Source organism: Phacochoerus africanus, chromosome 12, assembly GCF_016906955.1.
Source record: "Phacochoerus africanus isolate WHEZ1 chromosome 12, ROS_Pafr_v1, whole genome shotgun sequence".
In the NCBI taxonomy this organism is placed as follows: Eukaryota; Metazoa; Chordata; class Mammalia; order Artiodactyla; family Suidae; genus Phacochoerus; species Phacochoerus africanus.
Window position 1 is genome coordinate 30,270,119 of NC_062555.1, and position 14,390 is coordinate 30,284,508.

Consider the following 14,390-nt stretch of genomic DNA (forward strand, 5'->3'; position numbering starts at 1 on the left):
CGCGTCTGCAACCTACACGACAGCTCACGGCAATGCCAGATCGTTAACCCGCTAAGCAAGGGTAGGGACCAAACCCGAAACCTCATGGTTCCTAGTCGGATTCGTTAACCACTGTGCCACAACGGGAACCCCTGCCCCCTCTTTCTGATTTAAATCACCAGGGAAGAGCTCATGAATTTGCGTATCTTACAAGTTTCCACTGATGCTGCTGGTACTGGGACCACATTCTGAAAATGAGATATCCAAACTGCCAAGAAGAATAAAAACTTTGGGGACAGGGTGTGCACAGAAGCCTTGGTACTGCTCTAATCCAGTGGGAGCTATCACCATCACTAAGTGCACCATCCAGATGTCTCCCGATATGACACAACAGGAAGTATACGATAGCATCTGATACTGTGACAAACTCCAGGTCAAAAATATTTAACTTACGTCCACCAGATCCGGCACTGCCCTGGGCTGTGGTGTAGGTCGAAGACACAGCTCAGATCCCTCACTGCTATCGATGTGGCATAGGCTGGCAGCTGCAGCAACAACTCAACCCCTAGCCTGAGAACTTCCATGTGCCACAGGTACAGCCATGAAAAGCAAAAAAAAAAAAAAAAAGTCCATCAAGGTTTAGAAATTAACTTCTAGTTTACAGAAGGTAGAAATCGCCATGAAGAAAACAGCTAGGCCAAGTCTGGAGGGGGGGGAGCATCCTACAGGATAACTGTTCTGAACAGTAACATAAAAACAGATGGATGATGGGAGAGCCCGTCTTGGTGCAGCAGAAACGAATCTGACTAGGAACCATGAGATTTTGGGTTGGCTATCCCTGGCCTCACTCAGTGGGTTAAGGATCTGGCGTTGCCCTGAGCTGTTGTGTAGGTCGCAGATGCGGCTTGGATCTGGTGTCTCTGTGGCTTTGGTGTAGGCTGGCGGCTGTAGCTCCGATGACACCTCTAGCCTGGGACCTTCCATATGCTGCAGGTACAGCCCTAAGATGACAAACAAAAATAAAACAAAACAAAAAAATGGATGGGGGAAAAGAGCTTTAAGAGTAAAAGAAATGTCCCAAGATACAGCAATTAGATGAATGTGTGGTCTTGGACTGGAAACCAAGCGAAAATTGAATGTAGACTAGGTAGACTGATGTTCTGGTGCTTCAATTTATTCCTAAGGGATTGAAACCATGAGGGTATAGGTATTCAGCTGGATGCTTAAAAAAGGTGACTTGCAAATGACATACTCTACCTACGGTACTCAATTTAGAAACAAATGGAGCACTCCCTGTGTGTAAAGCAGAATATGAGATGACATTTATAATAAACCTTGTTGGAGTTCCTGTCGTGGCTGAGTGATTAACAAATCCAACTAGGAACCATGAGGTTGCGGGTTGGATCCCTGGCCTTGCTCAGTGGGTTAAGGATCTGGTGTTGACGTGAGCTGTGGTGTAGGTCACAGACATGGCTTGGATCCCGAGTTGCTGTGGCTCTGGCGTAGGCCAGCGGCTGCAGCTCCAATTAGACCCCTAGCCTGGGAACCTCCATATGCCATGGGAGCGGCCCTAGAAAAAGGCAAAAAGACAAAAATAAATAAATAAGTAAAATAAAATAAACCTTTTTTAGTGGATTATTTATTTTAAATGTCATCCCACATCCCTCTACTAGTCCTTAAACATATGATGCAAGCAAAGGCTAGGTGGTTGTTTCAGGAATGGAGGAAACGTTGCTTTATTTCCTTACGGACACTATACACTACACTAAGTGGGACATACATTTCAACACGTGAAGGGAACAAACCTATTCAGAATCATGTCCTCACCTCTGGTCTCCCACGCTTACCTCTCCTTAGGGCAATGACCTCACCTTCTGGCTGCTACCAACCGCAGTGAAAGGGGGAACCATGACTTTAAACACTACAGTTCTAACAATCACCACCAAGAGCCTGCATCAAAAATCCCACTGAGGATGTTTATTCACATGGCAAACAACTTCCTGGCTGGCTAGGGTCATCCCTTAATTACATAATATTTACCAAACAATGTATCCCCCCCCCCCTGTTTTTTAAGGGCCGCACCTGTGGCATATGGAGGTTCCCAGGCTAGGGGTTGAATCGGAGCCACAGCAGCCGGCCTATGCCACAGCCACTCCAGATCTGAACCCCATCTACAACCTACACCACAGCAACGCCAGATGCTTAACCCACAGAGCGAGGCCAGGCCGCGTCTTCATGGATACTAATTGGTTTCATTACCACTGAGCCACAACGGGAACTCCTTCTCTTCCTCATTAACTAGAATAGATGTCCAGATGTTTTGTTGAAAATTTCTGGCTAAAACTGTATTGTTTGGCATTTCTCGTTAGCAACTGGTCAATCGGCAACTTAAAACTCTGCACACAAAAACAAAAAAACAAAAAAAAGGAGTTCCCGTCGTGGCGCAGTGGTTAACGAATCTGATTAGGAACCACGAGGTTGCGGGTTCGGTCCCTGCCCTTGCTCAGTGGGTTAACGATCTGGCGTTGCCATGAGCTGTGGTGTAGATTGCAGACGCGGCTCGGATCCTGCGTTGCTGTGGCTCTGGCATAGGCTGGCAGCTACAGCTCCGATTAGACCCCTAGCCTGGGAACCTTCATATGCCGTGGCAGTGGCCCAAGAAATAGCAAAAAAGACAAAAAACAAGAAACAAACAAAAAAAACCTCTGCAGATATTCAAAAAACTAAATGGTATTTTATTCCTAGAATCTGATGGCTTCAATAAGACTGAACTTGAGACTTAATAACAATGTAAATTAAAAATTAAAAAACTTAGCCCATTAAATAATTCAAAGATCTTTTTTCTCAATAGGCCCATAAGACCACTGGTTTATGATTAGAGAGAAAAAGGAAAACACCCCCACCAACCACTTCTCAAATAAATTTATCCAGCCGAAAACTGGGAAAAACAGAATATATTGTCTGTACCTTAATAGCGCTACACGTGAATTTAATTTTCTAATAGGGCCATAGATACGTAGTGCTAATTACTTTAGAACTTGCTCAGTTTCATTTCTTTTGTAGGGTGGGGAAGCACTTCAAAGTCACTACTTGGTAAAAAGCCTGGGCCTTAGGGCGTAGCTTAGCCATGTAATGACATACCAAGCTTTGCTGACTCTTCACTCTGGACTGTCTAAACTCCAAGTAGTTGGCAAGCCAACAAGAGACAGTTATACTTATCAAAGATTAGAAACTATATATATTCTCCCACATGTTGATTTTTAGGTCTTTTCCTTCAATCTCCGACCAAGTACTTAAGCTTGTTATGGAATGGGAGTTCCCGTCGTGGCTCAGTGGCTAATGAATCTGGACCAGGAACCATGAGGTTGCCAGTTTGATCCCTGGCCTTGCTCAGTGGGTTAAGGATCCAGCGTTGCTGTGAGATGTGGTGTAGGTCACAGACGCGGCTCAGATTCTGCGTTGCTGTGGCTCTGGCGAAGTCTGGTGGCTACAGCTCCGATGAGACCCCTAGCCTGGGAACCTCCATATGCCACGGGTGCGGCCCTAGAAAAGGCAAAAAGACAAAAAAAAAAAAAAAGAGAAAGTTTGTTATGGGAGACTCCCAAGCTCCTAGACAAAAGTTGGTTAGACCTAAGCTTTAAACACTTCAGCCTACTGGCCAGGACAACAGCTAAGATAGGTAAATGCATCTACATAAGGTTGAAGAGAATTAGTCACCTGGCCAACCCAAACGCTGAACCTACGCGGTGAGATCCTACTCTTGCTCTTTACAAATGTGCCTATACAATGCACATTTTGTAAACCCACCTGCAGGGCCTCTACGTCCTGAAGCCAGTCTCTGGCTCTCTGCACAGAGTCCTTCAGAGCTGCACCGCTGGGCAGGTACGCGGGGATCTCCTCCATCTCTTTCACCACTGTTGCAAGGCTGTTCAACGAATGCCGAGGCCTGAAAAAGACAAACACTGTCAGCACTCTACACGGTGGCTCATTTTGCTTATGGTTTACCAAATGAGAAAAATCACTCCAAAGGAAATCCAGAACAGCAACTTTTTTCAAATGGAAATTAACTACTAGATATCAAATTATCTAGTTTCAAATGGCTGCATAAGACTTGCACAGAACCATAAATGTCTGTACAACCTAGGAATTTCTTGGTCCAATTTGTCAACTGGACCAGTAAAGATTGTCAAGTAGAAAGCAAGATCAAGGGAGGAAGCATCTTCTCTCCTAGGTGCAGTCTAAGTCCAATATGTCTCTCAGATAAGGTACAGTCACTAAGCAACAGCACCAATGTTGGGAATTACAGGACCATCTTTGCTTTAAAGACAGTGCACACTGACTCTCAGACACTTCTCTTTAAGTTTCTGGGATCCCATTATTAGCTGTGGGTTTGAACAGTTGCACTTGGAGTTCCCATTGTGGCTCAGCAGTAACAAACCCAACAGTATCCATGAGGATGTGGGTTTGATCCTGGCCTCACTCAATGGGTTAAGGATCTGACATTACTGTGAGCTGTGGTGAAGGTTGCGGACACAGCTCAGATTCTGCATTGCTGTAACTGTGGTATAGGCTAGCAGCTGTAGCTCTGATTCCACCCCTACCCTGAGAACCTCCACATGCTGCGGGTGCGGCCCTAAAAAAGACAAAAAGTCACACACACACACAATATTCTTTTGTCTAAGTTCCAAAGGAGCCACAAACAAGTCAGGTATTTCTACGTGTACAACTCCCCTAAGTGCACAAAGGTCACACGTCAACCCCTGTGCTCTGTGCTCCACCATGGATGCAGTGCCCAGCCTTTCCCAGGACAGAGGCGTTGGTGTGCTTATTTACCTGGCCTTGAGGAGGCTCCTGGCTTTGTCATCCCAGTGCTCTGACACCGTGAGCAGTTCCTGAAGCCGAGCCATTGCTTTCTCCACAGCTGAATATGGGGCCAGACCCACCCCCAAGTCTATGAGACGTCTCATATCATCCAAGGTGAGGGAGCTGGGGTCTAAGCAAGCTTGCTGCACCTCTTCCAGCCAATGGGCCTGCTCCAGACGGGTACGCATCTCAGCAAGCTGTGGAAGCTCAACATCAAACTCAAAGCTGACATCTAGCAAATCTTGCAGCTCAGCAGCACTGGGCATCTCCTCAGAGAGCAATTTCTGGCTATGCTGTTGGAAATCTTCTACACGATTCAAGAGATCCTAAAAGAACATAGATTGTTGCATCAAAACAGTAATTTCTGTAACTGGCTTCTTGTATGCTTAGAATTGTCAATGCATATTCTACATGACCCTCTTCCATCTCACTTGATTTTAGCAACAATACAGGTAAACAGCATAATACATAAGCCAATTGACAGCTAAAACAAGTGACTATAACAGACATACCAACTGTGAGGAGTAGCTGGTGGTCAATTTCCAGGTAAAAATTTCTGACTTTCTCCTCTGCACGCATGTTATAATCTCTTTATACACGCATACCACTCAATAAATATGTTATTAGAAACATTTGCCAATAATGTACAAATTAACCACCCAAAATGATAAGTGAGCTTATTTACAAAACATAAAGCAGCAGCACCTCCCATCCAGTTACCTTCAGCAGTGGAGTCTGGCTAAGAACACAGGGAAGAGCATACAGCTGTGTCACAAACTGCCGGAGCTCATTCACCGTCAGCTGGTTGTGGGATTTCCCTCCCCCAGATCGGTATCTAGAGACAAAGGCCCAAGAAGCCAAGTGAGAACAACACACCCACCCTTCCCAGTCTGGGCTGTGGGAGAGCCCTAACCAGTCTGTGCAGTACCCACCTCGTCTGCCTTTTGCCGTTAAGCAGCTGCTGTGCGACAGAGGCACACTTCTCGGCATCCTGTGTGACTAAGCGGAGGTGACGTAAAAGATCGTTGTCTGGGAATTTCTTCATCTCAGATTCTTCAATCAAAGCCTTAAAGCTGACAAGGCCTAGGGATAAAGAAAAGGTCCCCGTTTTTGTGATCATTATGTATGAAATACAGGGGGGAGGAGTTTGCAAATATCAGTTCTTATCTATAGATATTTGCAATGTTCCACCTCTTTAATAAATGTGTTCATTTGATGGGGGAGGTGTACTGAGGATGGAGTGCTTTAAAAAGTGCCTAGACTAAATACGGCTGATGGATTATACTGACGTCAATCTCCTGGTTACGATACTAAAACTGAGGGTATAACCTTTGACAAGGTTATACCTTGTCAAAACAGATCAAATCCAGATCTTAGTGTGGCTGGAACCACTTTTTTCTCCTGCATTTTACTCTGCCACTGGCAGGGAACTAGTAGGCTCAGAGCCGCTGATACTGCACCCTCTCCTAAATGAGAAAGCCACAGAAAGGAAAGCAAATGAAAACACTTTGTGGAAAGAAATGGGAAGGCAAGCAGTGACTTTGAAAAGTAGTAACAAGAAACAGACTTTGACCTTGATTAGAATGAAGTACAGTAATAAACCAGCATTTCATAAACTCTTAATGACATGCTGCCTTTGTGATGAGATCTATTTTAAGAAACAAACAGGAGTTCCCATTGTGGCTCAGTGGAAGCAAATCTGACTAATAGTCATGAGGACACAGGTTTGATCCCCAGCTTCCATCAGTGGGTTAAGGATCCGGTGTTTCCCAGAGCTGTGGTGTAGGTGGCAGCCGAGGCTCAGATCTGGTTTTACTGTGGCTGGAGGGTAGGCTGCAATCTGACTGCTAGCCTGGGAACCTCCACATGCTGTGGGTGTGGCCCTTAAAAAACAATCAAAACAAAAACCTTTACTAAGGTTCCATATAAAATGTAAAATACTTTTTTGTTCCTGAGACAAAGAGGTATAAAAGTTATTATGTACCTCATCCTGTACAAGGGCATCCACCTCATCCACTCTTGACTTTAAAACCTCTGCTAACACTCTGAATCTGGCTGAACAGTTTCAAGGAACTGGTTTGCTAACTTTTGGTTGGCTATATGATCATCAGTCCCAATGTGCCAATCACCAAACCACACTTTCTATATATTACATACTTTTCTTTTTATTGATCTTTGCCTCCAAAGCTTCATTCACATTCAAGGCCCATTCATTGTAAGATTCAGCTCGAAGCTTCAATGCATTCATCATGGGGTAGAGGTCATCTAGAGTGTATCTATACCTGGAAACAGAAGAGTAGACTTAGCTTTGAGATATGTGGGTTTGGAGGAAATCAGACATTTCATTCTCAATGTCACTGAGCCTTTATTAAGAATTTAGTGTTTTCAGGAGTTCCCGTCGTGGCACAGTGGTTAATGAATCCAACTAGGAACCATGAGATTTTGGGTTCAATCCCTGGCCTTGCTCAGTAGGTTAAGGATCCGGCATTGCCGTGAGATGTGGTGTAGGTCGCAGACGCAGTTCGGATCCCACGTTGCTGTGGCTCTGGTGTAGGCCGGCAGCAACAGCTCCAATTAGACCCCTAGTCTGGGAACCTCCATGTGCCTCGGTGTGGCCCTAGAAAAGGCAAAAAGACAAAAAATAATAATAATAAAATACCCCCCCAAAAAATTTTGTTTTCATAGAAAAAAAATCATTTTTCTTACTCACCGCAGTTTATATTTATAAGGAGGACAGGAACATAATTCTTTTACATGATGCAGGCAAACAAGCAGGCCAGGTTTACAAGAACAGGAGATGGCAGACATGAAGCAAGTAGTTTTGCATTTTACACACTGACGCTCGTCATCTGGCAACAGCTCAAAGTCCATTCTTTCTGAATCAATTACTCCCTAGAATAAAGTGTACTTTAGAGCTCTACAAAGCATAATACAACCTACCAGCTCCCAAAACAAACATGCAATAGCTGAGTTTTGTTTTGGCCACCCTATGGCATATGGAGTTCTTGGGCCAGGGATCAGATCCGAGCCAGTCACCACCTAAAGCCACAGATGTGGCAATGCTGAATCCTTAACCCACTGTGCTGGGCCTGAGGTCAAACCTTCATCTTGGAGTTCCCATCGTGGCTCAGTGGTTAACGAATCCGACTAGGTACCATGAGGTTGCAGGTTCGATCCCTGGCGTTGCTCAGTGGGTTAAGGATCCCGCGTTGCCATGAGCTGTAGTGTAGATGGCAGATGCGTCTCGGATCCCGCATTGCTGTGGCTCTGGTGTAGGCCAGCAGCTATGGCTCCCATTTGACCCCTAGCCTGGGAACCTTCATATGCCGCGAGAGAGGCCCAAGAAATGGCAAAAAAACAAACAAACAAAAAACCAAAACGAACAAAAAAACAAACAAAAAAACCCCTCATCTCAGCGCTCCCAAGATCCCACTGATTATTCCATTGTGCCACAGCAGGAACTCCTTGTTTTAAATTTTTTAAGAGCCTCACCAAAATAGAGACTGTGAGACTTAAAATGTGTTGATCGGAGCTCCTGTTGCGGCTCAATGGTAACACACCCAACTAGAATCCATGAGGATAAGGGTTCGATCCGTGGTCCTCCTGCTCAGTGGGTTAAGGATCTAGCATTGCTGTAGCTGTGGTGTAGGCCAATGGCTGCAGTTACAATTTGACCCCTAGCCTGAGAACTTCCATGTGCCCCAAATGTAGCCCTAAAAAGACAAAATAAAGTTTAAAAAAAGAAAAGAAAATATGTGGACCTGTCAAATGCGGGCAAGTTAACCTACTTCACTCGTGACTAGGGCAACCCCTCTGGACAAGGTAGGCCTTTATGTTTGGCATTTTGATCTGAGTATACAAAGTTCTTTTTTGTTTTTTTTGTCTCTTGTCTTTTGCACCCGTGGCATATGGAGGTTCCCAGGCTAAGGGTCTAACTGGTGCTGCAGCTGCCGGCCTGAGCCATAGCCACAGCAACGCCAGATATGAGCCACATTGGCGACCTATACCACAGCTCACGGAAATGCCGGATCCTTAACCCCTCATGGTTCCTAGTTGGATTCGTTTCCATTGCGCCACGACTGGAACCCCTGAGTATGCAAAGTTCTTAACAGGCCTATAAAACTACTGAGATTAGTTATTTATTCTATTCCAAAATGTCTTTGTCCATATTTTGAGCATAGAAAAAAGGAAATACGAAAACTTTCTACTTCAGAGTAATGTGGCTCGAGAATCCACAACAAAAAAATAAAAATAAATTTAAAAAAAAATAAAAGGAAAGATGGGTAAAATGAAAAAGACTATCATGTAGGAATTGTTGATGGGAAGATGCTGAGTGTTCTGTAAGCCTCTTACATTAATAGTTCTCTAAAAAGGTTGGAGAAGCTGCAGGCAGAGGCTGAGATCATAGTGAGGCATTTCCCTAACAGAAAGGGTGTCAGGAAAAAGGAGGTCTTAAAGCAGAAAGCTTCAAGAGCAGTTTGTAACACCTAACATTCAGCCCTTCTAGGACATACTGGGAAAATAAGGAAAATGCTAACAAATGAATTTTGTTTTAATCTGGACTTGACTATTAAAAAGAACTTCATGATGGAGATGGCTAAATTTTTGTTTAAAATGAAATTAAGGATCACCTCTGAAGACTTAGGTTGAAAATGAATCTTTTTTTTTTTTGCTTTTTAGGGCCACACCCATGGCATATGGAGGTTCCCAGGCTAGGGGTCAAATCAGAGCTTCAGCTACTAGCCCACACCACAACAGCAGCAATGTGGCATCCTAGCTGCATCTGCAACCTACACCACAGCTCACGGCAATGCAAGATCCTCAATTCACTGAGTGAGGCCAGGGATTGAACCCACAACCTCATGGTTCCTAGTGGCTAGTGGGATTCCCTTCTGCTATGCCATGATGGGAACTCCAAAAATGAATCATTTTAATTCAACCATCTCATTTGTAAATTTCTACATCTGGAAAAAAAATTTATGTTCTCCAAGTTCCAAAAATGGACAGGATTATGATTGAAGAGTAGGAGTACTTAAGCTCACCTTCTCTCACGAAAACACCAAAATTACAACCAACTGCTAAAAAACCATCAACAAAGTTTTTGGTAGTTTTTGGAAACTACCAAAAAAGATATCCTACACCCAAAGTCAAAGAAGCCGCCACATCAAGATAGTAGGAGGGGTGCGTCTTTGATAATATAAGAAACCCACAGACTGGAAAATAACTGCTGCAGAGGCTCTCCACAGGAGTGAGAGTTCTGAGGCCCACATCAGGTTCCCACACTTGGAGGTATGTTGCTGGAAGGAACCCCCAGAGCATCTGGTATTGAGGTCCAGCAGGGTTTGTGCACAGGAGCCACACAGGACTGGGGGAAACAGAGACTCCACTCTTGGAGGACACGCATAGGCTTTCATGTGCACTGGGTCCCAGGGCAAAGCAAGACTTGTAAGAATCTAGGTCAGATCTACCCTCGGCTCTTGGAGGATCTCCGGGGAAAACAGGGGGTGACTGTGGCTTAATTCGAGTCAGAAGTCTAAGGAATAATCATCGGAGTGAACTCCCTTGCAAGTGGCCATTTTGGAAAAATCTGGCTTCCCACCCATCAGGGCTGAGAAGCCCCAGGCCAAACACAGCCCCACCCATCAGGAAACACTGCCTAAACTAAAGCCCACCCCCCTACTCTGGCACACAGCCTCTAATCACACCCAGAGACAACACCCCACCCACCAGAGCAAGAGAGAAGACTCAGCTCCACCTACCAGTGGACAGGCACTAGGAAGCCTGGCAGCAAGCCCCCCAAAACCAACTTCACTCACCAGGGGTAGACACCAGAAACAAGAGAGGCTACTGTCTGCAAAAAGGAGACCACATAAAAAAATCTATATAAAATAAAAACTCAAAGAATTATGACTAAAATAAGGGAGCAAGAAAAAAACCCAGAAAAACAGCTACATGATCTGGAGATTACCAACCTATATGAAAAAGACGTTAGACTAATGATAGTAAAGATGATTCAAGACCTTGGGGGGGAAAAAAAAAACTGTAGGCAAAAGTTGATAAATTGGAATTCCTGCTGTGGCTCAGTGGAAATGAATATGACTAGCATGCATGAGGATGCAGGTTTGATTCCTGGCCTTGCTCAGTGGGTTAAGGATCCAGTGTTGCCATGAACTGTGGTGTAGGTCACAGATGCAGCTTGGATCCTGCATTGCTGTGGCTGAGGCATAGGTTGGCACCTACAGCTCTGATTCAACCCTTAGCCTGGGAATCTCCATATGCCATGGGTGTGGCCCTAAAAAGCAAAAAAAAAAAAAAGGATAAATTACAAAAAAGAAAAAAGCACTGAACAAAGAAATAGGAGATTTAAAGATTATGTAATCATAAATGCAAAATTCAGTAATTGAAAATATTCACTAGAAGCAACCAAGAGCAGAACACAGGAGGCAGAAGAACAAATAAATGAGGCAGAAGACAGACTGGTGGAAATCACTGACACAGAACAGAAAAGAAGAAGACGGAAAAGAAATAGACAGTCTAAGAGAACTCTGGAACAACTTTAAATGCATCAACATCTGGAGTTCCCATTCTGGCACAGTGGAAATGAACCCAACTAGTAACCATGAGGACACAGGTTTGATCCCAGGCCTTGCTCAGTGGGTCAAGAATCTGGTGTTGCCATGAGCTGTGGTAAAGGTCACAGACGCAGCCTGGATCCCACACTGCTGTGGTGTAGGCTGGCAGCTATAGCTCTGCTTTAACCCCTAGCCTGGGAACTTCTATATGCCATGGGTGTGGCCCTAAAAAGCAAAAAAAAAAAAAAAAAGTACCAACATCTGCATTATATGGATGCCAGAAGAGAGTGAAAGGGCCAGAGAAAATAATTTGAAGAGATAAGAACCAAAAACTTCCCTAACATGGGAAGGGGCTCATTCACCCAAATCCTAGAAGCACAACGAGTACCATATAAAATAAACCCAAGGAGGAATACCATGAAACACATATTAATCAAACTGTCCTAAATTAAAGACAAAGAGAAAAAACTGAAAGCAGCTAGGGAAAAGAAACAAGTAACACACAAGGGGACTCCGATAAGGTTATCAGCAGATTTTCAGAAGCAACTCTGCAGGTCAGAAAGGAGTAGCAGGATATACTTAAAGTGATGCAAGGAAAAAACTTCCAACTGAGAATACTCTACCCAGCAAGGCTTTCACTCAAATTTGAAGGAGCAATCAAAAGTTTTACAGATAAGCAAAAGCTAAGAGAATTCACCACTAAACCAACTTTACAATAAATACTAAAGGAACTTCTCTAGGTGGAAAAGGCCACAACTAGAAACAAGAAGATACAAATGAGAAGGCTCACTGGTAAAGGCAAACACAAAGTAAAACATAAAAGTAAAGGTAGGAAATCATCCATACATAAATATACTACCCAAAACCAAAAACCATGGAGAAGAGGAGGGTACAAATGCAGGATCCTGAAGATACAATTGCAATTAAGAGACAAACAACTTAACCTTGTATACATATAGACTACTCCATCAAAACTCTATGGTAACTGAAAGCCAAAAATCTACAATAGATACACAAACAAGTAAGAAAAAGCAATCCAAACATAAAACTAAAGATAGTCATCAAACCACAAGAAAGGAGAACAAAAGAAAAAGGGAAGAAAAAAGACCAAAAACAAATCCAAAACAATTAAAAAAATGATAGTAAAAACATGCATATCATTTATTACCTTAAATGTAAATGGACTAAATGCTCCAAACAGACTGGATGCTAGTTCCTGTCATGGCTCAGTGGTTAATGAATCTGACTAGGAACCATGAGGATTCGGGTTTGATCCCTGGCCTCACTCAGTGGGTTAAGGATCCGGTGTTGCCGTGAGCTGTGGTGTAGGTCGCAGATGAGGCTCTGATTGTGCACTGCTGCGTCTCTGGCTTAAGCCGGCGGCTAGAGCTCTAATTAGACCCCTAGCCCGGGAACCTCCATGTGCCTCAGGTGCGGCCCTAGAAAAGGCAAAAAGACAAAAACAAAAACAAACAAACAAACAGACAAACAAACTGGATGAATGGATACAAACACAGGACCCATTTATATGCTGCCTCCAAGTTCACTTCAGTTCTAGGGACACATACAAACTAAAAGTAGGAGGATACAAGAAGATATTCCATGCAAACAATATCAAAAGAAAGCTGGAACAGCAATACTCTTATCAGACAAAACAGACCTTTTTAATGTTACAAGAGACAAAGAAGGACATTATATAATGATCAAAAGGCTCAATCCAAGAAAAAGATTTAACAACTGTAAACTATATGCATTCAACATAAGAGCACCTCAATATATAACTGCTAAGAGCCTTAAAAGGAGAAAACAGCCTTAAAAGGGACTGAACCTGCATCAAAGCAGTGACAAGGCCAGATCCTTAACCTGCTGCACCACAGCAGTAACTCCCCAATCCTATTTTTATTTTAATTTTTTGTCTTTTTTTTTTAGGGCCACACCCACAGCATACGGTGGTCCCCAGGCTAGAGGTCGGATCATAGCTGTAGCTGCCAGACTACACCACAGCCACAGCAACACCAGATCCAAGCCACATCTGCAACCTACATGACAGCTCAGGGCAACGCTGGATCCTTAAACCCACTGAGAGAGGCCAGGGATCAAACCTGCATCCTCATGGATACTAGTCAGATTTGTTTCCACTGAGACACCATGGGAACTCCCCCAAATGTATTTTTAAAAACTAGCAATAAACAGTTGGAAATTTTTAAAAAGGTTAAAATACCATATAATATTACCAAAACATATGAAATACATAATTATGAACCCAAGAAAATATATGTAAAATCTGTGCTGCAATTTACAAAATACCGAATGAAAGAAATCAAGGCCTAAATAGAGGTGATATACTAGGTCCATGGATTGGAAGACTCAGTATTGTTAAGATATCAATTCTCCACAGGTTTAATCACATTCCAATCAAATTTCCAACAGACTTTTTGGTAGAAATCAATAAGCTGCTTCTCAACTTTACACAGAAAAGCAAAGGAACTAAAATGGCTAAACAATTTTTAAGAGGAACAAAGTTGGAGGACTCACACTACCTCATTTCAAGGCTTATTAGAAAGAGAAATAAGACCATATGGTATTACCAAGAAAATAAATGCATAGACCAACAGACTAGAACAGAGTTAAAAAAAAACAGCTCCACTCATACGTGAATTAATTTCGACCAAGGTGCCAGGGCAACTCAATGGAAAAAGGAGAGTCTTTTCAAGGAATGGTGATAGTACAATTGGACAGTCATATGCAAAAACAGTTAATCTCAATACACACCTTGCCATAAATAAAAAGTTACTTAAAAGGATTAAAGACTTAAACTGAAACCTAAAACTAGAAATTCTAGATGACTGCACAAGAGAAAACTTTTGTGACTGCAGTTAGGCAAAGACTTCTTAAGGATACACCAAAAGAGATCCATTAAAAAAAAAAAAAAAAGATAAACTTAATTTCATCAAAATGAAGAATTTCTGCTATTTG

At 43.2% G+C, this 14,390-nt stretch overlaps 1 protein-coding gene across 1 annotated transcript in view; it reads right to left on the minus strand.

Moving 5' to 3' along the window:
- KDM5B (lysine demethylase 5B) overlaps window positions 1-14,390 on the minus strand; it is a 93,036-nt gene that overhangs the window by 14,410 nt on the left and 64,236 nt on the right. Inside the window, exons 15-20 of the mRNA XM_047755526.1 lie at window positions 7,553-7,734; window positions 7,000-7,124; window positions 5,775-5,925; window positions 5,563-5,677; window positions 4,813-5,168; window positions 3,787-3,925 (exon numbers count right to left, since the gene is read on the minus strand). Of these exons, the coding sequence (XP_047611482.1) occupies window positions 3,787-3,925; window positions 4,813-5,168; window positions 5,563-5,677; window positions 5,775-5,925; window positions 7,000-7,124; window positions 7,553-7,734 (1,068 nt within the window). The remainder of the gene's footprint in view (window positions 1-3,786; window positions 3,926-4,812; window positions 5,169-5,562; window positions 5,678-5,774; window positions 5,926-6,999; window positions 7,125-7,552; window positions 7,735-14,390) is intronic.